Here is a 24,580-nt window from a genome sequence, read left to right as displayed (position 1 = left end):
TAATAATAAAAATAATTGATGAATGACACATTGTGACAAAGAAACAGAGGCACTAACTCTGCAGGTCATTTCAGCCCCTGTTTCCAGCAGCAGGCAGCTGTTTCTGAGTGAATCAGACAATAGACCCAGACCCAGTTCAGACCTGGTATCCGTATCAACATCCATCCACATACAATACATGTTAAGTACAAGTGTGAAAGCACACCCAGATGTGTCCTCAATATGTCTTGAGATCCAATCACAGAAACCACATTCAGAGATGGTCTGGGACGCATGTGGTCCCATTCTCTTTGCTGAGTGAACACACATGCATCACAGGCCACATACGAAGGACCGCCCACTCAGCTGACATCCTCTGACCCAGCGTAGTTTCATAATGAATCACATGTATTTTTACGCTTGGCAGACATTTCCCTGATGAGATGATGGGACGCAGCAAAAAGTATAATATGCAATTGCTACCATGTTTTATATTCTCTTCATAAAGTTATTTTAAAAACTGTTAAAAAGACGAATAAAAGAAGAAGAAGAATGTAGAGCTTGATTAGCCTAGATAAGCACAAATAATGGAGATGGAGGAAACATCTAAAGCTCAATATTTACCTCCACCAATGTTGGTGTTTTCATTACTGGGTGCAGCAGGATTACTCAAAAACTACTGAACTGATTACCATGACATTTTGTGGAGGGGTGAAACTCAGGGAAGAACCTTTTAAACTTTGCAGAGGATCCAGGAATATTTATGTTAAGGTTAAATTCTATGCAGATCCAGTTCTGATCTGGATCTCACTACATGTAATATGTTGATTAAGTGGCCAATCAGCCTTCGCAGAGGTATGTAGGTAAATTATATTTCGAGGTATAGACGTATATGAGGTGGTATGGGTGTTAGTGGCGGTGGTGGTGGTGGTGGTGGTGGTGGAGGGGGGGGTTTGATCACAGGCTGATCGTCAGCGACTCACTTGGCAAGCTTCATCTCTATCTGCTGGCGGATTTCCTGCCGCTCCTGGTCGCTGCGGACTGGGAAAATGTTGCGGTCCTCCAGCTCCTGCTTGCTGGGCCGGTTGCGGAGCTTCACAGTCAGCAGCTCCTTCCTCATCCTGCGTGGGAGGGTGCCTGTTGTTGTCAAGCACAAATTTTAAGGTCAGTACAAGTGGAACAGTGGTTTGCAAGCGCCCCACATAGCTCTCCAGCTAAAGCCGCTGAACTGGTGCTAATCACCACACAGTGTTCTTTCCCAGAAGAGCTGAGCGACAACAACTGTGTCAAACAACACCTTATTAATAAAACACACACGTACTTATTTCAAGCTGAGAAGTGTGCACTGCTATATTTATTTAACTACATAACATTAAATGCGTTATATATCAGTGTTAAGGTTTTCACCATATCAGTCGATAGATCTGGACATGACAAGTATTTCGATTCTTCTATGCAAAACTCTTCAAGCACTGTAAAGTTACCTGAATACCACATGGGAACAAGTGTTTTTAAGTCCAATCTGAAGTCTGGACTAATATCTGGACTCTACAGAGCATTAACCTTGTTTTTTTTAAGCCATTCTTGTGCAGCTTTGGCTTCACATTTGTGGTTTGGTCTGAATTACAGCAAATCTTCACCTGACCTGCAGTTTAAACTTTAATCTGGGATTTATTAATTTATTCAGCATTTATGTTGCCCTCCACCTTCACAGGAGTTTAGAGGCCTGCTGCTGAGAAGTATCTTAAACAGCGCCAGGCCCACGATGACTACCACCACGCTTCATGATGAGAATTAGTTGAGTTTGCTGACTCAGTCGACCATAGCGACTTCTTCAACTTCTTCCAACAGGACTTCTGGCAAAACACTGGCCAATGTGTCATGTGAGTGTTGTGCTGCCAGTGGCTTCCTGGGTGTCAATCTGCAGCTGAGAGGCGGGGTTCACCCTGGACAGGTTGCAAGTTAATCACTGACAAACAAGCAGCTAACAGCCATTCACCCGCACATTTACACCTGCGGGCAATTTGGAGTGTCTAAATACCCTAAGGTTAACATGTCTTCTACAGTAGACTGTATATAGACGATGTGACACACCCACTATCCAGAAATGAAGCCAGACTATTCTGGATACAAATGCTACCATCTTGCGCATCTGGAACCAGAGTCTGCGCAGTAGCGGTCGGAGGATGGAGCCGCAGTAGTGAGGTCCCGCAAAGTATTAATGTTAATATACATTGTAGATGTTTCCATTCTGTTTGCACTTCCTCCACTACACATTTTCATGACTGTCTCTTCACTCATCAGATATCTGCTCTCGTGCCAGTGGCGTGCACATCTGCCATGTCCGCCCTTACTCCACGATTGGTGCGACTGTGCACCAATGACCCACATGACTGGATGAGAATTAGGCCAGCAGACCAGATGTTGACAGGCTACTGAAATTTAACACCAGTGAGTCTCCGCTTTGACATTACTGCAAATCTCCCTGTCATGCTCCCACTGTAAACAAACAGCAGCAGAGATTAGGCTGCTTCATTATCCAGGGTGCCCAGACTTTGTCGGCTTTGCACATTAAGAGACAGATAATAGCAGAGCAAATGTATTTCAGCCCGTCTGCCCGCGGAGACCTACCGGAGATCACAGAGTCGTTCCAGCTGTCCTGGTCGTTCAAGTACTCGTCCAGACGCCAGTTCTCTTTGTTCTCGTCAGACTCCTTCTTGCTCTGAGAATCCCCAGCAGGCTCCCTCTCCGTGCTGGACGTGCGGGACACACGGCCATCCAGCCGCCGTTTCGGGGATGAGCGCGCCTGGAAACTGAAATCACATATCGCACAGCAAACCCCGTCAATCATAACCGTACTTTTGTTTCATGAGTGGCTGACTTCAACAAAGGTTTTTAAAAGTCATTCAAAGGCTATAAAAGAGGTTGGATGAATAAATACGGGGAAATGTTCGCTGAGTTTAGAGCGTTTAGTCATATCCAATAACAGTGACTGGAGGACAGTTTAGTTGATATTTCAGAATCCAGTGATACAGGTACATTATGAAAAGAGCCTGTTTTTAACATGGATCACACTCCTCCTGTTTAATACAGCCTCGTGCCTAGCACAAGAACTTACACATTTCTTACGACTTAAACAACACACTAATTTCAAGCAACAGTTTGTATCCTGTGACAATGACTTTAATAAACTTGATAGCATATATTTCCAAATCCAATGCAAATTACTGGTGGGAGTGGGGGAAAAAAGTGAATTACATGTATGTATTCTCAACAACTGAACATTTATACGATCATAGAGAACATGATTCAGTTAAGTGAGTTATTGAAAAGGTGCAAACGACTAATGGTTCGACGCATGAGGCAGCAGACTCAGAACCTGGACTGTGTATTAATGAGACATTGAGCTGAAGAAAATTTAAAATCACGCAGCTGTAACCAACGATAACCTCACAGTCGAACAGTACCATACATTTCAAGTCCCTGGGGTTCTTTCTGCAGAATAGACACAGTTTGATTGACTGCTGTCAACATATTATTGATTTACTACCTGTTGGCTCCATGGAGGAGGGTGTTTAACGTTTTTTAATGTGTGTGTTCCAGGTGTTCAACACCTGAAGAAGACTCGATGTTGCACCTTTTAAATTCATTACTGAAGTGAATCAAGGACCTTATATGGGTATAGTCATTGTCAAGTGGTCCATTGAACCATTTTAATTATATGTATTCTATATCGATTTTTTTCAGGTCTGAAAATAGACATTTGAAATTTACTTTATATTCAGATATTTGACAGCCCAATAAAACATTATAAATTGTGTTTTAAACAAAACATTTTAACAGACTAGGTAGTAAATGTCAGCAGAAAGGCTGAAACAATCAATTAATCACTTAATCATTCAGTTGTATGACAAGAACGTAATAAGCAACTATGTTGATGATCAAATAATAATAATAATTGTTCTTAACTCAATCAAAAATGGCAACTTTGCTGGGGTTCTTAAATGTTGCAGCTTTTCTGCGTTTTATATGATTCTAAATTGAATATTTATATTATTTGTAACATTTGAAAGTGTCATCTTGGGCTATAAGAACCTGAGACAGTTATTTTTCACCATGTTTTTCCACTATATTTGAATTTAACAATTAAAGACTTAATCAAAAAAACGTATTGATATGAAAATAATTGTTTATAGCAGCCCTCTTCTTTGTGTGATGATGAGCTGTTTGTCCACACTGTCCATATTCTCTGTGTGATGTGTTCAAATGGAGTTTTTCATAATGGATTATCATGAACAAGGCCTTTGAATAGTTAAACAGGACTAATACTTACTTGAAGTGACAATTGATCGTTTTTTCCTATTGAAATAATTAATTAAGACATTCTGCAAAACTCTCATTATAGCTCATGTAATAACACTTAAATAAGTACACGAACAAAGTTAACTTAGTATTGTAGGTACACATGCGTCCTTTCTCTAAAGTCTGACCTTTCCTGTCTGTGTTTGGTGGCCAGAGCACGGTGCAGTTCCTCAATGATACAGCTAGGGGGCAGCTGTGGGTGTAGTGCCCCTAGGTGGGGGGACCCAGTGGGTGTGGAGATCCTGCCTCTCAACAAGGAGCCATGATAATCTTTGGGAAGTGTGAAATTTCTGGGTAAGGTGGCTGGGGACTTCTTCACTGACACCGGAGGAGCACCTGAGGAGGAAAACCATCATCGTGAGACACCACAGTAAACCAGTGGGGCTTCACATCATCGTAACCATGGTGAACTCACCGTCAAGGCTGCCCAGTCTGGGGAGCAGTTTGACCGGCATGGTAGGCGGAGGAGGTGTGCTGGCTCGTCTCTGGGGTTGGGCCACAGGCGCCTCCGTTTTCCCTTCAACAGCCTTTGCCTTCCCCGCCGACTGCGACTCACTGGGGTCGCTCAGCGAGGTGCTTTCGTCTCCTCCATCGTCACTCTGACCGGGGTCTCCCACAGTATTTGAGTCCTCAGTCACGTCTTGCACTGAAACGAAGCATCAGCGATGGTGAGGCAGAGGTTAGGTTTGTTCAGAAAGTCTCTGTCTCCACTTAGTGGACAGTCAGAGACATGGCATTCCCGACTGAAGCTGGTGCCACTAAAACTGCACCGAAAAGACTTTCATATACAGGCAGGACCAACCAAAACACCACAAGATTACTCCTAATGATTAATTATCACTAATAATATTAATTTGATGAGCTTTAAAAACGAAAAAATAAGTGACATACAACAATTAAAACAGGCATAAAAAATGTTGCTAGCATCAAATGAAATAAATTATGTACAGTACTAATTTTATACTGACAATAACTTGTTAATTAGATTGTATCTTTGTTTCTGATTGTGTGTGAATAACATAGATAATGTACAAATGAAAAAAGAGTAAATACTTTGGTAATAATAACAAAACTACCACTCGATATGGTCACTGACAGGAAGTGGTCATGATCTCTCACATGACTTTAGTTGTACACCACCTTTATACGGTGCACTAGCTCTTACTAAACACTCTGCAGGGGTTAGTAGCACTGTTGCCTCATAGCAAGCGGGTCCTGGGTTTGAATCTATCAAGTTCTTCTGTGTTGAGTTGGCATGTTCCCCAAACGTCTGCTCTGGCTCCTCCCACAGCTCAGAGATATGTAGTTTAGGTTACGTGGCACCACTAAACTTTCCTACTACTTGTGGTAGTCTATCATTCACAGCCCAACCAATATGGAGGCTGATACTGATGCAGATATTTGGATATATGACTGTAGATAATTTTTTGTACATAAGCTCATAACACAAATGCATCCCTGATCGATTTGTGACCAAGATACATACTGAGATATTTTCCATTACATTAATCAACCTGTTAGTGCTCTCTGGAGGACTGAGCTAGGAGAACTGTAATGGTGACGATGGTTCTCCTCAAACCTCGTAGTTTTTTAATCCAGTTTCTTGTTATTTATCAACCAACATATTCACAGACACTAGTATTTCTGCTAGAAGCTAATATCAGTTCATTTATCTGCCTTGGTCAGAAGGTAGTGGCCCTGTGATAAACCTGTTCAGGTGTACTGTACAGAATGGAATGCTATAATACTCATATTTAGTACTATACTGTACTTGAACAATGTATTTTAGGTCATAGTCTAAATCTCTTTCAAGTAATGTAACCTCTGTTATTTCAATGTTTGGCCATTTGAGGGCACTGCAGCAAACAAAACACTGCCATATCATCATTACTGAAGGATGACTGTACGCTGGTAAACAGGGGCCTGTTTACACATCCAGCAGATGTTAGACAGCGGTAGTGTTTTTTGGAGTTGTGTTTCAGGCCTTCAGTAAAAGTTAAGTCCAGTAGTTGCTCGGTTTAGCTCTGTTGTTATCTCCACTTACTCCTCTATATGTCTTTCAGTTGGAGAGCAGGACTTACTGATTTCACATTCAGTTGCTGATTTCACATTTCACTTGGCATTCTGTTGGTTGAGGAATGTTAACAGACTTGTTGCAAAACCAAATCCAGGCACAGAAGAAATGATCCAAGAGCAGAGGAGAATTCCGAGCGAAGATGTTTCATGAACAGAAGCAGTGTGACAAAGCTGGAGGAAATCTGAGTGCACAGTTTGAGCACATGCAGAGCAAATCTAAGGACAAGCAGCTAGTGCAGGGCATTGCCAAATGTGAACGTGAAATCAATAAGTCCTGCCCTCAAACTGAAAGACCACACTGTTGAATAAAGACGGGAAAAATATATATATATATTAATGTGCCTGTCTGTTGTTTGGTGAAGGGCAGAGAGTGAAATGTGGATCTTTAGAGGTTTTTTCATTGTGAACAGCTGCTGTCGTCACTGTTGCTGGGGATGACACAGGGACTGAACCAAAACAGTGAAGCTATGGGCCACAAAATAAAAACAAAAGGCGGAAGGTTGCTAAAGTGCTTTGTAAACCTGATGGGAACTGCTGTCAAGTGATAATTCTCATTTCACATTAAATTGTAAGGTATATGAATCACAGCAGCTTTAAGTTTAGCTATTACCTCTCTCTCCTTCTTACCGTCAGCAGATGTAGTTTTATAAAGCAGCTTTAACCCTTTAACCTAAACATCAAGAAGTGCTTTACACATTTCTTTGTTTCTTAAATGTGTTCAAGCCACTGTATTGTACTCCACCTGTGGAAGCGTCTAAGTCGCTGCCCAGGTCTTCGTTGGTGCTGGCCAGAGGCGCCACAGGCTCCTCATCTCTGTCCTCAGCGTCAGACTGAGTCGGTGTGTCTGGATCTTCACCGTCACCCCCGCAGGCCAGATCTGACTCTGCAAAACACAGTGCACAGAGGAGGAGCACGGGAATGAGTGTGGCATCATGTGGCTAAACAAATTAACTGTGATCAGCCTGGAGTCATGTGTGTGTCCTCATTTCTCATTCTGCACCTGTCTCCGTCTCCTCTGGCTTCCTCCTGACGAGGTCATCTCTCTTATGTCGCACAGCTGCCTTCTTTTCCACCGCTAAAAACAACAACAAACACTTATGAAACCAGTCTGCTGGATGCTTGGGAAATGAAAACACGTGGAACCATAAATGCAGCCTTCTTCCCTACTCCCTGAATGTTTCCCCGACCATCAGGTGTTGTTTGTTTTGGTATTTTTTGCAGCACAAGTCTTACGACACACTCACTTGCTGGAGACTTCAGCTTCTCGTTTTTCTTTTTCCTCCATTTCCAGGGCTTGAAGATGCGTCCCAGGCTGGCCAGCTTGCTGTTGCGGCGCACGGGAGGCGTGCGAACCCCTGAGACCAGGCAACCCGAATGCAGTGCCCTCTGCTGGTCCATCCCATCTGCAACACCAAACAAACACAGCTGCCTCAAAATGGGATGCAGACAACAAAAGCCTTCGTGCCAACAGGCAGTGGTGACATCAGTCAGCGCTCCAGTGTAGCAGAAACTTCAGAAATAGTATTAAATCACTTGTAACACAATTGGCCGAACAGTACCAACATCCCATCATCATGTGAAAGTGGCAAATGTGGGTCAGTGGCTGTAAATGCCTTATTGATTCCGGTCTAATTCTGAGGAGCAGCGAGCGAGTGAGCGAGCGGTGGGGAGAAGACAGAGAATCACATTGTTTGTGAATGACTCACATGGTTTCAGGGCAGCCAGACCTTCCTGGCCCCAACACACGCAGACAATGGGAGGCTTTTAAACACTCTCTTAAAAGCCACACGGAGGATAAATTAAATCAGCTCCAGCACAACAGCCTCTTCTGAGGTCAGAGCAGATATCTGCAGCCTGCAATCCCCACACAGTTTACATTACTTTGGCTGCATTACTGCGTTAGTGACGTTCACAGAGATTTACTGCACTATTTGACAACAAGCAGCAGAGACAGAATGTTGTGCATCTTACAGGCTGCTACTGAGAAACAAGCAGATGAGCAACTGGTTTTGCCTCCATGTCTAATGTATATTTTTGAATTCTGTTTTTTGTACAGTAGATTTTGGTGAGGGAAAGGTCTTGTCTTGAAGTTAAAGGTTTAACTGTTTTTTTCACACAATGCTTGATAATAGTAGTCAAACATGTTTATATGTAAAATGCTTTTTATGTACAAGAACACTTTTCTTTACTTTATGTTCTGCGTGTGTAATGGAGAAAGAAAAATATGAATCTAGGGCGGCAACTAACAACAATTTTCATTATCAACCAATCTGCAGATTATTTTCTCAGTTGCTTGATTTATTTCTGTCTATAAAATGTCACAACATCCAAGAACCAAAGTTTGACAGAATCTCATATATTAAGTAAAAGTTGTTTGCTATCATAGGAGACAAAACCATCCAAAACTTATTCCATTTTACAGGAACTAATTAATTTTCTGGAACTTTATGTATCCTTAATTAAATTAATTAGTCAACTGAGAAACAATGAATACTTGTTCATATACAGTTTATTGTGCAATTACTGATTGTTTGGCCACTTGGAGGCAACAGAGCGATGTTATCATTCGTTTTGGAGCCATGTCTCTGGTCACCTGATGATTGTTTCAGTTCTTCACCAACACCTGAAGGAAAAGTTTTGAGCTTTAACAGCTAAATGCTCAACTATGTTCCCCAGCTGGCCTCTGACTGTGTCCGTCTGCTGTTTGGAGCCGAGCAGGTAGTGGACAGAGGCTTTTTGTGGCTTTTTTCTAAAGGGCTGTGAGAGTGAAGAAAAACATGTGACCGAACAACTCAACGAACTGAAACTCACTATAAACCTCTGTAAAGCTGAGCGGAGCAGCCGGTGAGGTAGGTTCATCATTACGAGTGACCTCTTTCACACAGTCACACTGCTTTCACACTTGATACAAATTGGTTTTAGCTGCTCGCTCATATTATCTTTCTGTCGACCATGTGACTTTGGTTTTCCTGGTTTATCTGTTTGAAAAGAATAAAGTACACGTTACCACCCAGTCAGTGTCTGTTTAGTCAATGTCAACTTCTTTTGGGAATGTATTTTAAAAACACCTCATTTAGACGAAATTATTTCTCATTGTGAGTTAGAAAGAAAAGGAGATTTTTTTATTTTATTAATTATGAATTATTTGACTACAGTTATAGTCAGGATATTGTTTTGACACTTGGGAAAAGGTATCTGTTGGAAAGCCCAGGACCCGCTAAGACCACAGATGTGATTAAGTTGAATATCACACCCGATGAAAGAAATGGTCATCCATTTTATGTGTGAAGAGTTGGTAGTATGGAATTATTTTGATGGCAATAAGATGAAAAACAAGAAGAATATATTATCTGGTTCCAGCAGGTTTGCTGCTTCTCTCTCTTTCTTATTGTTGTAAACTGAATATCCATTGGGTTATAGATTGTCAGCCAGACACAAGTCATTTAAAAACATGTCACTTGGCCCTCTTCATCAATAAAATGTCCATACAGTCTCAATTGAAATTCAACCTCTGCAGCAGTTGGCTTAACTGTGTTGCGTTCAATGAACTAACAGGGATTAGAGTGGTGCCAGCCTTGGTGTGGCAGTGCTCTCGTGGAAAGACTGTAATAGCAGCGGTAGAAATTAGATAGCCCAAGCAGCTATCTTTGGCTTCCCATTACTTACATTTGGTACTTATCAGCTGTCATAAATGCCAACAATGATTTATCCATAGTAGCATTAAGCAGCTGATAAACTCAGTCTGTCAATGTATTGATTGGGCTGTTCTAACCAATCAGTGTTCTAATGTAAAAGAAAAAGAAATGTAAAACATCTCCATATTAGAGGAGCTAAAACCAAAAAATACTTGGTAAATGACTCCAAATATTTATTGATGTTGATCAACAATCTGATAAATCGATCAGTGGCTACTCCTCTCAGTGGCTCATCTGACTTCTTGGAGCACTTTTAAGTCTACAGGCTAAGCTGTAGTGGACAGATCACAATGATGAACAGATAGACAGGGAGAGAAGCACTGAGGCCGACTGAGAGAGAGAAGAGAGAGAGAGAGAGAGAGAGATGTTATAAATGCCCGAACAGATTTATTGAAGTTCCTTGGAGAAAGGACAGAAATAGTCACTCCTACACAGTCTGGCTCCGCCAACAAGCTGACACTTAAGGGAGCGTACAGCTGAGCTGTGGGCTGAGCAGGGATCGCTCCACAAACACTTTCATCCCTTAAATCAATTTCAGCCGCATCTAAATCTACAACATCTGCTCAAATATCTCCCTTACGAAATGAATTACATGCACTCACATTTACTGGCCCCAGTCACATAAGAGGAAGACAGAAGGAGAAGTACTGTGATGTAAAAATTGAGATGTTCCACAGGTGAGGATGGATTTGATGGCGGTGGTGTCAGCATCTGGCAGAAGGTACAGATCACCTTCTGTAGCAGTAGCTAGCACCCAAGCTAAAGTGCAACATATTCACAATGTGGTTTTAACAACACGGTCAAAATCCAGCTAAATAAAAAAAAGATTCTCCATGTGCACATACCAGCAGGCACCTTTCAACTAGGTGATATATTTACACAGGATTTCAGCACAGATACAAGGCATCATGTCAGCAGCTACTCACTATCAAAATGTTCACAAGGAGGGTTTTCATGAAGGCTCCATTGACTATTTTCATTATTGATTCATTTGCCAATTACTTCCTCCATTAATCACTTAATCCAATCTCAGGAAATAGTGGGAAAAAATGCCAATAACCATTCCTAAAGCCCTTCAGGTGATTTTAAATGTACTGGCACACAAGAGCAATAATTTAGGTGTTTTGTGATTGAACAACACTTTACTAAAAAGGAATCTGTCGTAGAAGCTAGAAACCTATAGAGACTGCAGCTGTTGCATATGCATACAGAAGCTGCATCTATCCCTGCATTAACATAACACTGCATTCACATCACAAACATTCAGCCTCTTCTTAAAGCACTGGGCCAATAGAGTTTCATCTCTGTCTCAACAGAGTTCATCGATCCATGGGCAGCAGCAGCAGCGGTGGTTTTGGTGCCCCGTCTTTATCCGACGCCCTCAGCTGCTTGTCCACCAACAATGAGAAGCAGGTCAGTCGCCCAAGTCGTGTGCGCCTGCCTGGGATGCAGCTGCGAATTCAGGTCAGGCCTGTAGTAACAGGAGCAGCGCAACCCAGGGTCAGGCTGCCGTTGCCATGGTTACTACGCTGGATGCTGCAGGAGGGAAAAAAAGGCCCTCGGAGGTAGAGAATCACCACGACATGAGGAATAGGGAGTTGCTGGGCGGATCGGGGAAGGATGCTGCCACACAGAGAGACGGAGAACCGCAGCCAATCGCGGCCCAGCATGCAACGATGCATAATGTAAATCAGGGCGCAATTTGCAAGTTATGTTGAAATATTTATCAAAGTGCTTCGGTGGCCTGGGGTTTGGGTGAACGTGAACATGTCTTTTCTGCAAAGAGTCGTCTTTTCAAGCAGGGAAAAATAAGATTGAATATCAAAGTCAGAGATAATGTACAGTCAATGTACTGTAACCTAAAGCACAGAGCTGCTCCTGCAGATAATGAGGAAGCATTCTCCTCACTCACGTTACTGACAACTTACTTTCATGAGCTTTGTTTTAATAAAATAAATGCACGTTTAAATCTATATTATGTAGTAATATTATGTTATGTCCATGACAAGTCTCCAAAGCAATATTACATTTTTATCACAGCCAAACCCCTACTAAAAATGAAAATATTATACAAGCCCTCTTCGCTAGAAACTCACTGTACTGCTCGGCCGTTTCCTGAATATTATGATGCAACCTTTACATAACTCATTTAGATTTTGCATTTTATTATTATGTATTGGTTTTATACTTTCATTATGCTATACACCCTTTCTTTTACTTTGTTGGTAGAAGTACACTTTACCTGCTGTAGTAAACGTTGTTGTATTTCTTATGGAAACAATAAAAAGCATAACTCAAAAAATAAAAGAAACGCCACAGGTCACTGTGGGAATATTACAGTTATATGATGGTGATATAAATGGTGGTTATAGCAGCACTGAGTACCATATGGTCATAAAGACAAAAACTACAAGTCCCAGCAGACTCATCCCATGATCAACAGTACTTTTAAGGTAAATACATGTGAAGTATGAAATCAGAGTAACGGTGTTGGAGGATGTCTCTTACCTATCACAGCAGACCCGCTGCTCGCTTCATGTGTTCACAGATCGACGCTCTGGAGCGGGGACTGCTGCTGTTTACTTATTGTTACAAGTAAGAAGCGAACGACTTCAAAACCGGTCCCTGAAACAATGGTTCGTTCAAAAATGTGTCAAATCCCGGTGTAACAGCGGCGGTAAAGGTGGGAGCGGGAACACACTCAGGTGGAGACCACCGGCTTCCATCCGCAGCCATAGTCCGCAGCTCGCTGCTGCCAGTGCTGGTGATGGGCCATGCGAGCCCCGCCCCTCCCGCCGGGAGGAGGGGGCCAGATAAACTGACACACGCTCATCCTCCTCGGGCTCTGCCATTGGCTACTGCACAACGTAGTACAGCCAGAGGCGGCCACACGCATCTGGGAGCCCACCCCCCATTGGAATAACAAATAAGAGCTTATTTTCTAAACCTTAAATGCATTATGTGCACTTTCAGCAGCATGGGTAGCTGGAGATAATCCAAATATCTCCTTAAATTAAATTCTGCAATGGCGTTTGAGGAGGATCCTCATCCTGCACCTACTATTCTGCAATAAATTGTATTATGTGTTAAGTATTATAATGATAACCTCAAATTAAACTAACAGTTGAAGTAACACTGGGCTGTAAAGTATAACATTGCAGTTCAAATAGGTACCGTCGCATCTGCAGTATCATTTTAATAGTAAATCCTGTCAGCTGAGAAGGATGCACTTCGTCAGAGTTTACAGGTCAAGCAAGGTTAATTAGTTATTTCTCCAATATACTATTTTATTACATTAATCAGCCATATAAAGGTATAAGTTTGTGCTGAGGTTTTTTTTCAGACTCAGCAAACAGAAAACTAGGCGACCACAGAACAGCCATGAATACAGAATAGCCTGTGTCATGAATTAACGTGCAGGCTCCAATGAAAAAAATGACGTTGACTGGCATTTTGTCATTACTTAACTTTTGTGAAATGTTATAGCCACATATAGAAAAGAAGATTTAGAAGGCTACAGCAGTTTAACGACAGCTGCAACAATCCAAAAGTTACTTGCACTATGCCATTTATTTGATTAATTATTCTGTGATTATTCTACAAAAAGTTAGAAAATTGAGACAAGGACACATCAAGATCCCTACAGCCCAAAGGGACATCGTAAAACTGTGTGTTTTGTCTGATCAATAGTCCAAAGCCCATCAAAATGAATTTACCATCACCAAAGACAAAGACAAGATGAAAAGCTGCACATTTGATAAAATAAACAATCAATGTTTGACATTCTTCCTTGAAAAAAAGAATATGATATAATTTTTTTAACAAATAGCTGATTCACAGTCACAAAGTGCAGTGGAGAATGATGAGAGAATAATATGCATGTTTTTTCAGGTATTTAAACAGCTAGGATTCACAAAATTTCACCCCAAAAAAAGTCAGGGAATCACCAAAGTGATCCAAGTGAGAGAATCCATTCAAAAGTTGTGTGTCGTCCATGGTAACGTGGCTAAAAACCTCAAAGAAAGTTTACATAAAAATATCAGGTCTGCTGCTAAGGTCAGAAAATACCACATAAAATACCACAGGTTATTAAAGATGAAATATACTCACATGCTCTGGTCAAAAAGCTACTTATTCAGGACTTTATACAGTCACATAAACCCTGTTGCAATAATAGAGAAAGACTGTGTTCATGTTTTTCATTATATACAGTGTTTTTTGTTTTTTTTTATGTTGCTGAAGACCAGTTTTTAAATATATCTTGTCATCCCTGCTTCATCAGCACAGACGACTAATTACTGAGACAACATCACTTAAGCAAAACCTTTGTGGTTTCAGATCGATTTTCTACAAGGCTGCTCGTACAGGAAGGGCCGAGTTACATCAGGGATGATAACAGTCAGTTGCTGGATTTCTCCTCAGGGACGCACCAGCAGTAAACAAAGAATAAAACTGGTGGCGTAGGCTACTCAGAGAACATGAATCTCATTCAATATTTACAAGACTTCATTTAATATGGCCGAGCACGTACGGCGTGCCAAAAGGTTGTGCACAGAAATTGTGATCAGCTCGTAAAGAAGTGACACACGACCTCCAGCTTGCCAACTTGAAGATGAGGGAATCTCAAGTGACTTCAGTGATGCAGGATCCATTCACCAACAAGAGCAGATGGAAATATTTGTCAAGAGCAGAGCTTCAAACTGCGAAGCCAAAGGGCTTAAATCTACTTTAACTAAATAGACAATTTTCTTAGCAAACTCTTTTTCTCACATTATGAAAAACACTTGTGTATTATTCGTAACATTCATTATGACTTACTACTCACTTAAATGTATGAATTCCAGAGCTAGGTTTTGTGTATACCGCTTCAACAGCCTGGATTACTATGAAACTGAATCATTGTTATTATTATACCAGTGTTTTTCTGTTTCTCTGTTCATATCTAAGTGAAGTGTCTGTTCTAAGCCTGTCTGTTTGGAATGGGCTGTTTGCTTGGCCTGTGGAAATGCAGAGCTTTTTATGTACCGTCTAAGGTGCAGACTGAAGTTGGAAAACGTAATGTTAATCCTACCTGGTTTATCGGCAACTACTATTTTGAAGCCGATGTTTTGCATAAAAGGAAACTACTGTTCATGTATGTGGCTTGTATATAAGTTTTAATGATGTACTTAACTGCCGTTATTTTTTCATTCATTGCATATCGGCTATTACAGTGGTCTGTTGAGCAATTTACAAAATCTTCAGACCCAAGGTCACACATTTTTCAAAATAAAGGCTCTGTGATTTAGCTGGATGTGCTTTTACCTTGTAGACAAGTGATTCTATGAATGTCGATGCCCTGATGGAGATCAAAACACTTAAATTCTCTGTAAATAAGCTGTAAAGTGTACATGGTGGGTAGTGGCCACAAGTGTGTGTTTCTGCCTGTGTGTTTGTGCAAGTGCAGGCTACGTAAGTGTTGTGCAGTCACAAGGGAGGCGAGGGAAACTGGAGCAGCACGCTGCACATCAGCAGTATAACTGCTCAAACCTTCAGTTATGGAGTGTCCATTTGTGAAGCAATTTGCACCAAAGCACTTTACAATTGATTGCAAACCTCAAACGTGCAGTAATAATCCCATTCACTGGGATGGGAGATGTCTTGTGTTTCACAGCATAACCGCAGAGTAACTGAATCATGATGTCAGGTATCTGTGACCTACAATAATTTCCACCTTTGGCTAAATAAATATAATCAAGTATTTGCCCAAGGATTTTTTTACAAATGGTTTGTTAATATGAGGCATATTGTGACTCTGCACATCTACAGTGGTTGTTAAACCCATATGTCAGAAGCAGCCAATAATGTAGCATCAAATGTAAGTAACTTCATTGTGTTTGACATTTAAGTCCTAAACAGGTTTTCGAGACCGACAGTGCAACCTACATTTCATTTTCATAACTCTGCTGCTGCTCCACTCCAGCACTGTTCCCCTTTAAATCTGCTGAATCATTCATCAGGTAGAGCCAAAGCCTGTGCAGCCTGCGAGCCAATGCAGTGTCACAGTGACAAATGGGGGACTGTAGCAGCGGGGAAGACACAGCCTCGATTGCGTAGTGTGTGTGAGCTGCAAACAAAATAGTCTCTGGGATTCCTCCGAAGGGGATGTTTCAAGGTTGGGAGGAGGCCAGGTTTCTCAGGTCGACGCCATACTGCCTGGGCTCTAGTCATCATTTTGGTTTATAGAGTGTCAGGTAAAATCATGAAGATGCCATTACAGCAACCGCAAAACCAAGGTGGCATCTTCAGATTGCTTGGTCTGTCCGACCCACAATCCAAAGCGGTAAGGATATTCAAGTTAACAATCACATGAAAAATGGAGGAAGGCACCAAGATGCTCACATAACAGTTGGACCAAGCAAACATGGTGAACATTTCACCTGTGAGTAAAAAAAACCCTTTTTAATTTCATGTATTTCATAGGGTTCGCTCACGTCACATTAAAAAACATTTGGGGGCTGATTAGTAGCTTTCATTTTTTCTTGTTAGTGTCTCTTTAACACTGCTGAGAGAGTCTCGTCAGCCAGAGTCTCTCCATTCCTACTCTGGGATTTAGCATTTGTTTAATTACATCTGCCGCAGAGACCAAAAGGATCTTTTTTTTTCTAATTAAACCCTCACTAGGCTGTTTCCACTCCCCAGCTCCGTGGGATGTGCAGTGTAGATTTTGTAGAGATGAATGGCTGAAAATAACTCTGCTGGAGGTGGTCAAGAGCCTCTGCCTTTCCAGGGGCGTCGGAGTGATCATAACGCTGCTGTTTCCATTTGTCTGAGCCTTATACCCATGTTGATGTGGGATGAGGATGTCAAAAGGATCAGCTGGATGCTGTGGTGTGTTCTCCTGTGCAACATATTGCTTCTCGTCGTCTCTGAAAGGAATTAGGTCAGCCCATGCAACATTCATAAAAGATACATCGTGTGTAAATGGCTGACAGCTTAAGTCGAGTCCCCCAACATGCCTGACCCAGTCACAGGGTATCAGCCTGTGCTTAACACATAGTCTTTCTTTTCCTTAAAATAAATCATATTATGGGCACCCTCAGGAGGGTTACACTGTTCTTGCAGACATATGAGAGCAATTCCAGGATATTAAACCCTGTAAGAATACTAAATAAAAGGGCACACACGCAGAAAAACATCTATTTAAATCATAAAGGCAGCATTGCCTGAGAACCTGTCATGAAGAGCACAATGGAGAATAAAAGCCAAGCTCTGTTGGTGAAAGATGTAAGTGGCACACAGAGAAGTAAACACAAGCCACAAGATTTGGTCTCTTTGGGCAAAGCTTCACCACCGCTCTGTTTTTAATTCCATCAGTCTACAGCAGACTATAGCAGCAATTTTTAAGTCCTACTGTATGTGTGACATCCTTGTTGTTTAGGGATCCCAGATTGTTTAGTTGTTGGGGGAGGGGAGACAGTGTGTGTGTTTGTGTGTCACAGGGGTGGGGGTAGAACAGCTTCACCATGTCTGTTCGTGCAACTGTTCAGTCTGTACATGGAGAAAAACACATTCTAAGATCACTTTGTTCTCTTTTCTGCTCTTTAATTGTCAAACATTGTTGCAACATTGTTGCATCCTGTCATATCAGACAATTTGCTCGATTTGATTTACGCAGAAGACCAAATCACCCCCAAAGCTCAATATTGATATATGTATATCTATGATGATCTATGATATATAAGTCGGCCTGTAATCTTTTCGGTTTCAGTTTACTTATTAAGTGTTTAACACTAAAATTCATAATTTCAAGGCATTTTCAGCAATATACCTATGAAACCATGTTATAGTACTTGTCCACTCCATTGGACAAAGTTAGCATCTAGCTAATGAACATTTAAGCATTCAACACCTACGAGAATGTTGCATTTCTGAGTTGGTGGAGACCAAAAACAGTTAAAGAAGAGTACAAATGAGACTTATATTGGTCAGGCTGCTGGACACGCCACTCAAAAGAATGCTGATGTTTCTCTGCAGAGGATGAATTGCTAACAAGCTGCTACATATACTTACAACTATTTTTCTACTGCCCCCAAGTGGTCAAGGACTGAGTCAGCAATTATAGTCCACCGACCTAATTCTAGCCATTGACAATCAGAACAACCTTGTGTATAAAACGGCCTGTGGGGGTGACTTGTGGACATTGAGGTTATTGGCATGTAGAGGACGTATATAATATATCTTTACACATGTTGTTTGGTGTTGTTTTTTCATGACTGATTGTGATATTGTGATATTGATATTATGATAAGTATCATTAACCTTTAGCTTTTAAGAAAAAGTGTACATCCCCAAATATTTTAGCTTCTCAAACTTTTGAGTTCACAGCCCCAACTATACTGACTCGAGTGACACCACTTCTGGCAATTTATCAGATTTTGACATGTGAAGTTGGTGGTGTTCCCCTTTATATGAAGAAAAAATGTGAAATGAGAGTTTGGTTTGGGGGTCTGTATCCACACTGTGAGTCTCCTACATAGTGCTGTTGTGTCCTTCCAATACATTGGCAGAGAGTGATGTCATGTTTTATCCTGCCTGCCTCCACAGGGAGCTGTAGACAGAGGGACACAGAGATATCTCTGCATAGTGCATAATGACATGAGAGATGAGTTGGCACAAAAAGAGGTATTTTTGAATTAGCCACTATACCACCATTGAGTCTCTGCTGGCTCATAAAGAAGAATCAACGCTGCGACAAAGACTCAAGGGTAAAAACTCACTGACGGAACAACCTATTACTGTCTCAGCAAAATCACTAAATAGCCCTAGATTCATCACATCACATCTGCAATGCTCCACATTAATCACGGCCATACTCTCCACACTAAACCCTTCATCTTTCCTTTTAGATGTTCCACTTTTAAATAGACGCGAGATCCTAAAACACTCTGAGGAGTTGCATCAGCTCTAAAAATATCCAGAGGAGCATGAAGTTACGCAAAGCTTACTTTTCAGCGTGGAGTTTTTTTAACCTCCTCTGCGAGAATTTCAAACGGTTTCAGAGCTTATTCTAACGATGCCTGCACAATGCTCATTCCTGTCTCTGAATCACAGTCTGAAGGGTGATTCGACGTAAAGTGAACATTCATTCAAAGTGCATCAGTCTACTTGCATCTCATCTTAAACCTTGCAGTAAAGCGCTGAGTAATCCTGAGAAAGTCCGTCCATTCCCACTCTATATGCAGCACGACCTTGGACAAACCATTTGTCCCTTTTCTTTGTGAGAGGTCAGGTGACTGCAGTGCCGGACTCATTGACAGTGACTGCTTACCTCATTTATGAAACACAGCCATCTGCCAAGTAGAGCCCTCTGGTGGCAGTTTGACCTTTCAACTGCTCTTGACCCCACTTAGCAGCATTTTTGGACCTCTCCTAATGTGCAGGTGTTTGAGACACCTTTAAACATCTCTCTAGTGTCACCTCAGCATGGTATTTTCAGAGAGTAACAACTGTACAACTGCAAACCTCACGTCTGCGGATGCCAGGCTTGCAAGCCAATGAAAAGAGAGTAGGATCGCCAGGTATAAGTCTGGTATGTGTTCCTAATAAACACTGACTGCAAAACGTACGCATAAAACACTGATGATCCATTTCATCTATATATATTTCAGCGTTTCCCCTTGGATTATTTTTTAGCAGCGGGCCGACCATATATATATATATATATATACATATGTATCTATCCAGTGTTAATGTTGCCTCATTGCCTGATAACCTTGCAGTGTTAAAATGCTAAATGACTTGATGAATGAAAGAACAACTGTAGATATTCCAGATACTGCTGTAGCCTAAGAATAGACTATGTGGTAGAATGTGGTAATTCAAAATAATTCGAAAAATTATTTCTGGAGTCTGAAAATTCACATGAATGCTATCTAGAGTTGCACCAACAACTCGGAAAATCTGTGAAGATTTTGGTTCAGGAGTTGCCGAGTTGTTTGCGAGGCTTGCAGCTTCCATCATTTTCCCACATTTCAACTTCAAAGCACATGGACACACCGAGGTCAGAACAACGACTTCACAGCTTGGGTTGGAAAAAGGACCTTCCAAAGAGCATGTGAATGCACAGTTCGAGAGCTGCTAGTATGAATGTAGAAAATTTAATTTGTTTATATACATTTGTGACTGAAAAGGAAGTGACATTTTTGGGGAACCATAAGTGGCTCATATTGTCAAGGGACCCTACTCTCTTCTAATCGGCTCACTGTTCAATAACAGCTCTGAATATGAAATGAGACACACTCTCTTATGTATAGGCTATGTGGTTAATAAAACATGAGGCACCCTGATTAAAATAAAAACAATCTTAATGGCCTCGTCAGAATCCCCGTGAGGATCAAACTGAGGCCAGTACGTAGCTGAGATGTGTGGGTGGAGGCGATGTGACGAGCCGAGGTGGTTGGAGGAGTCCAGGGAGAAAGCCTTTGATGTTAGAGCGACATGTCAGATTAGCACAACATCACCGGCTCAGAGAGACGAGGGGAGCAAGAGAAGAGACTCCAGCAGGCTATGAGGTAACACCAGAGACGGACAGAGCACCGCCATCAGCCCTATACATGTTTTGTTTTGTTTGCTGAGGCCACTGGCACTTCATCAGGACGTCAATTGCAAAAGTACATTTGAGAGATATATTCATTAGGGACATTAAAACAATCCTATTTTCTGTGCTATTCGTTTATAAGATTACTCTAAAAATTTAAAATCTAAAAATCCTGTTTATTATAACTCGCAACTTTTGTATTGTTTTGGTCATCATTTCTACAGATAAAGATAACATGGTACCACGTTGATTGCTGAGAAGCCTGTTTATCTAAAGCACTTAATTTGGAAGTGAAAGTGAAAGTGAATGGACCTGCAATGCAGCTCATAATGTCTAATTTGCACACAACCAATGTTTTTACAAAGCTGAACCAGGATATTAGGGTAATAATGTTATTCTTGTGATTTCCATGAGATTTTGTAGATGGGTGCGACATGGCCCAAGGAAGAACCCATTCAATTTGGGGACAGATCCAAATAAATTGGTGGACTCAGGATTTCTTTCACTTCCTTTGCAACCTTTCCCACAGAATAAATTCAATTTATGGCGGTAGCGGGGGTGCACGTGCATGAGGGTCGTTCTCATGCACAACAGATTGCGAGTGACAGGTACATAGACTAGAGCGTGAAAGAGAAGTTCTCGAGTGAGAGGGAACTGCATTGCATGCCACTTGTGGGTATATAACTGCAGCTGAAACTATGAGGTCTTCCTCAAAACTCCAAAACCATTTTCAGCAATTAGACTACTTCTTGTTAAAAAGGGGATATAGATATGGAGGGGTAATAAATGGTGAGACACACAGCCAATGGCAGGCTTATACCATAGACTGTATATTAAGATGGACAGTGTGTCAGCTTCCCAAAAGTGAAGCTAAATCATCTAAATCGCCCCTGGTGGTGACTGGCTGCAGAAACAGGTGCAGTCATAAACCCCATCTCCTCAATGTTAGTGGATGGGACAAGGGCCAAATAGAACAGGTCAAAGAACATGGCAAATAGATTGTTTTCCAAAGATGGTTTCTGTCATTTTAGCTGGTTCTTATCACACTGACATATGTTCAAGTGCTCATTTTCTGCTAGGTTTGGTTTTATTTAGTTATGTAATGCAGATCCAGGATCGCTGCTGTGGCCACATCGTGGATCATGATGATGAATCTGTGACTGTGAGTATAACAAATGCCAAGGCCATCAAAATCACACTTGTCCTCTCCACCAGCAGACTGTAACAGCTGGGAAAACTCTGCCAATTCTGTCTGCAGGTGCAAGTGCAAGTGTCACATTGTACCTGCGCAGTCAATCTCTTCATGAACGTAATGAATTTATGGATTGCTGGCTACTTTATATGCCAGAATTTGAGCGCAGCATGAATCTCACCTTTGGGCTTCAATACTTTGGCTGCACTTCAAGCTCTGTATCATCTCTAACTGAGATGGTGATGTAACCTGTATGTGCTGAACAATGTTGCTGCTTGTCGTCGCCTCTAAAAGCAAAACCATCTCCATGTAAAGAGAATTTGAATGTGTTGCTCTGAGTCTGCCATTTGTGTCTGGTAGAGAAAAGCATTTTAACTACAGGCTGTCATGTGTTAGGTTCTGAGAAACATGTATTCCGGTAGAATCAGAGTCCTTGTTGCTCTGTGTGGTGTTTTATGGCATCAAAATATGTAGGATCAGAATCTGATTTGAACGATTCCTTCTCTGCACAAATGTCGAGTGGTTTCTGTTTCGGTTGTGACCACGTGCCAGAGAGGGAAATGCTTCGTTTTCCTCCTGCATCACTGTAAAAGCATCACAATGGAAGAAGAAGACATTTGAGTATTAGGCCCAGTTTAGTGTGCAGCTGATTCAGTGTGACACTGCCCAGCTGGATGCCATGATAATGCCATCATCAGGGATGTGTCACTCCCCCCTTTTATCCCCTCTAATGGAGATGGTTCTTCAAGGGCCAGGATCAAAGCGGCAGTAGGCATGCCAGGGCTAGGAAAGGGTTAGTAGCAGAGGGGAAGGAGAAGGGCAGGCGGGCTTCACTGCAGCATTGCCCGATCCCTGTCTGCCTGATGCTGCACAGGAAAACTTCAGCTCTGGATGAAATCTGCTGCAGCGCTTCTTTCGGAGGTGGGATCAGGGTGAATTCAAGTTTAAAACGGTAAGGAACAGTGGATGTAGTGTATCACAGGACACTGCTGCCAGCGTTGTCTCAGAGTTGCCTGTACACCAACGCTGTTACGTAACCATAACAACCACGACAACGTGACAAGCGGTAGAAGCCGAGGGCACGAACACAACATCCTCCTGTCAGCAGGAGAACTTGAAGATCTTCTCTGCAGTGTTGCCATTGCCCTCACATCTAAAGATAGCTGATCCCTGTGACACCTTCAGACCGGAACACACACACACACACACACACACACACGAATGAAAACAAAATCGCACACTATGTACTATGCACTGTCTCACATATTACACACAGACACACATCAGACTAGGATTCAGTAACTGAGCCTCTCATTTGTGCAACAGCAGCTGAGTAGCATCATTTTCTACGTAGTGAAACCAGTTGAGTCGACAGCGTGTGGGCGGTGGTGGATATTAAAATGACTGATTTATCATACTGCCATATAGATCCACTGATCAATACCTTTCAAAACCGTACACATCCCATGACTGCTGCTTGGTGGCCACTTAGCCCAGCGACTCCCAGTGGAAATGTGAATCCCTAAGACGATTCACAGACTAAGTGGCGTTTCTCACTGAATAGCCGGCTGCAATATATCACCGAGGGTAATGAGGACAAACACTCCAAAACAAAATGTTCAAAAAAAGCCAACAACAACCAGTGAGTGCAGCAGACAAACACCATGTCAGCTCAGAGACGGAGAGCCAAGTGCTGCCTTCTGCCATTTGGATCGCCATGGAAACAGCCAAATACACAACCATCACTCTCATCAGCTTCAGCTCCATATACTGCAGTCCACGGCAAGTTGTACATTATATCTTCACCTTGCTGCAAAAATATGATATCTGCCTCATAAAAATCACTTTTGTCATGGGGGGGGGGTTCTTTGCATTAATGGCATCGTCTGCAAGTAATCACAACAATTATGTTTATATGGAGAGGAATAAACAGGGAAATGGGACAGATTGGTGGGGGAAACACTGCATGGGCTCCAGCTGTGAAACATCTGCACATGAGTAAATGTCAGCTGATCAATGCGTGTTATTTTTAATGCACCGCTATAATGAGTCATCAGAGACGTGAGTGGAGGGACACCATTGGACTACATCTCACGCTGTGTGTTGCATGGCACAGAAACGTCCCTGATTCCTTGTGTCACTGTAAGTGGCACCGTTATTAGAGCAATAAGGCCTACAGCCCAGCACAGCACGGCCCCGCACAGCTCAGCACTGAGCACATACAGGGGGGATAGTAAATGACGCACGTTTTCAACACAACCTACGTTTGTTGCATATATATTCACAGGGATGTGATCGGGCTGCAGACGAGAGCCGACTGACACTGCGATGCGCGTGCGATCAATCCAAGCACCTGGCCAGAGCGCACAGAGGTGACAGCTGTCACAGCACGCGTGCAGCCCCCTCCCCCCTGCCTCCCCCCCTCCGCTGCTTACCTGCTCTGTGCGCTTCACCCAGGCGGACCTCGGTGATGCTGCTCGGGTCACTCTGAGATCGGCCCCGCTGCAGCACGCAGTCCTCCTCCTCCTCCAGCCCGGTGGCGGAGCACGATGCCATGGTGGGAGAGGGGAAGCTGGAAGGCGTAGCCAGCGCCGGCCAAGGTCGCCAGCATCAAGTAGTGGAGCTGCTTCACTGTGGCTGCGCTGCTGCAGCTGCAGCTCCTGCTCCAAGACGAGCAGCAGCGCTGCTGGGGAAATC

The 24,580-nt window shown here is 42.3% G+C and overlaps 1 protein-coding gene across 2 annotated transcripts in view; it reads right to left on the bottom strand.

Annotated features, from left to right (window-relative positions):
- The window catches only part of phactr3b (phosphatase and actin regulator 3b), a 45,659-nt gene extending 21,079 nt beyond the window's left edge, over positions 1-24,580 (bottom strand). The window contains exons 1-8 of one of the 2 annotated variants that reach the window (XM_035152782.2): positions 24,319-24,580; positions 7,662-7,820; positions 7,418-7,492; positions 7,160-7,300; positions 4,757-4,987; positions 4,470-4,677; positions 2,611-2,792; positions 963-1,116 (exon numbers count right to left, since the gene is read on the bottom strand). In XM_035152782.2, coding sequence (XP_035008673.2) covers positions 963-1,116; positions 2,611-2,792; positions 4,470-4,677; positions 4,757-4,987; positions 7,160-7,300; positions 7,418-7,492; positions 7,662-7,820; positions 24,319-24,439 — 1,271 coding nt within the window. In that variant the 5' untranslated portion in view covers positions 24,440-24,580. Of the gene's footprint in view, positions 1-962; positions 1,117-2,610; positions 2,793-4,469; positions 4,678-4,756; positions 4,988-7,159; positions 7,301-7,417; positions 7,493-7,661; positions 7,821-12,620; positions 12,891-24,318 lie in introns of those variants that run through there. The other variant, XM_047339458.1, reaches the window with a different exon arrangement.

This window comes from Hippoglossus stenolepis, chromosome 3, assembly GCF_022539355.2.
Source record: "Hippoglossus stenolepis isolate QCI-W04-F060 chromosome 3, HSTE1.2, whole genome shotgun sequence".
In the NCBI taxonomy this organism is placed as follows: Eukaryota; Metazoa; Chordata; class Actinopteri; order Pleuronectiformes; family Pleuronectidae; genus Hippoglossus; species Hippoglossus stenolepis.
This window is presented reverse-complemented; position numbering and strand designations above follow the sequence as displayed.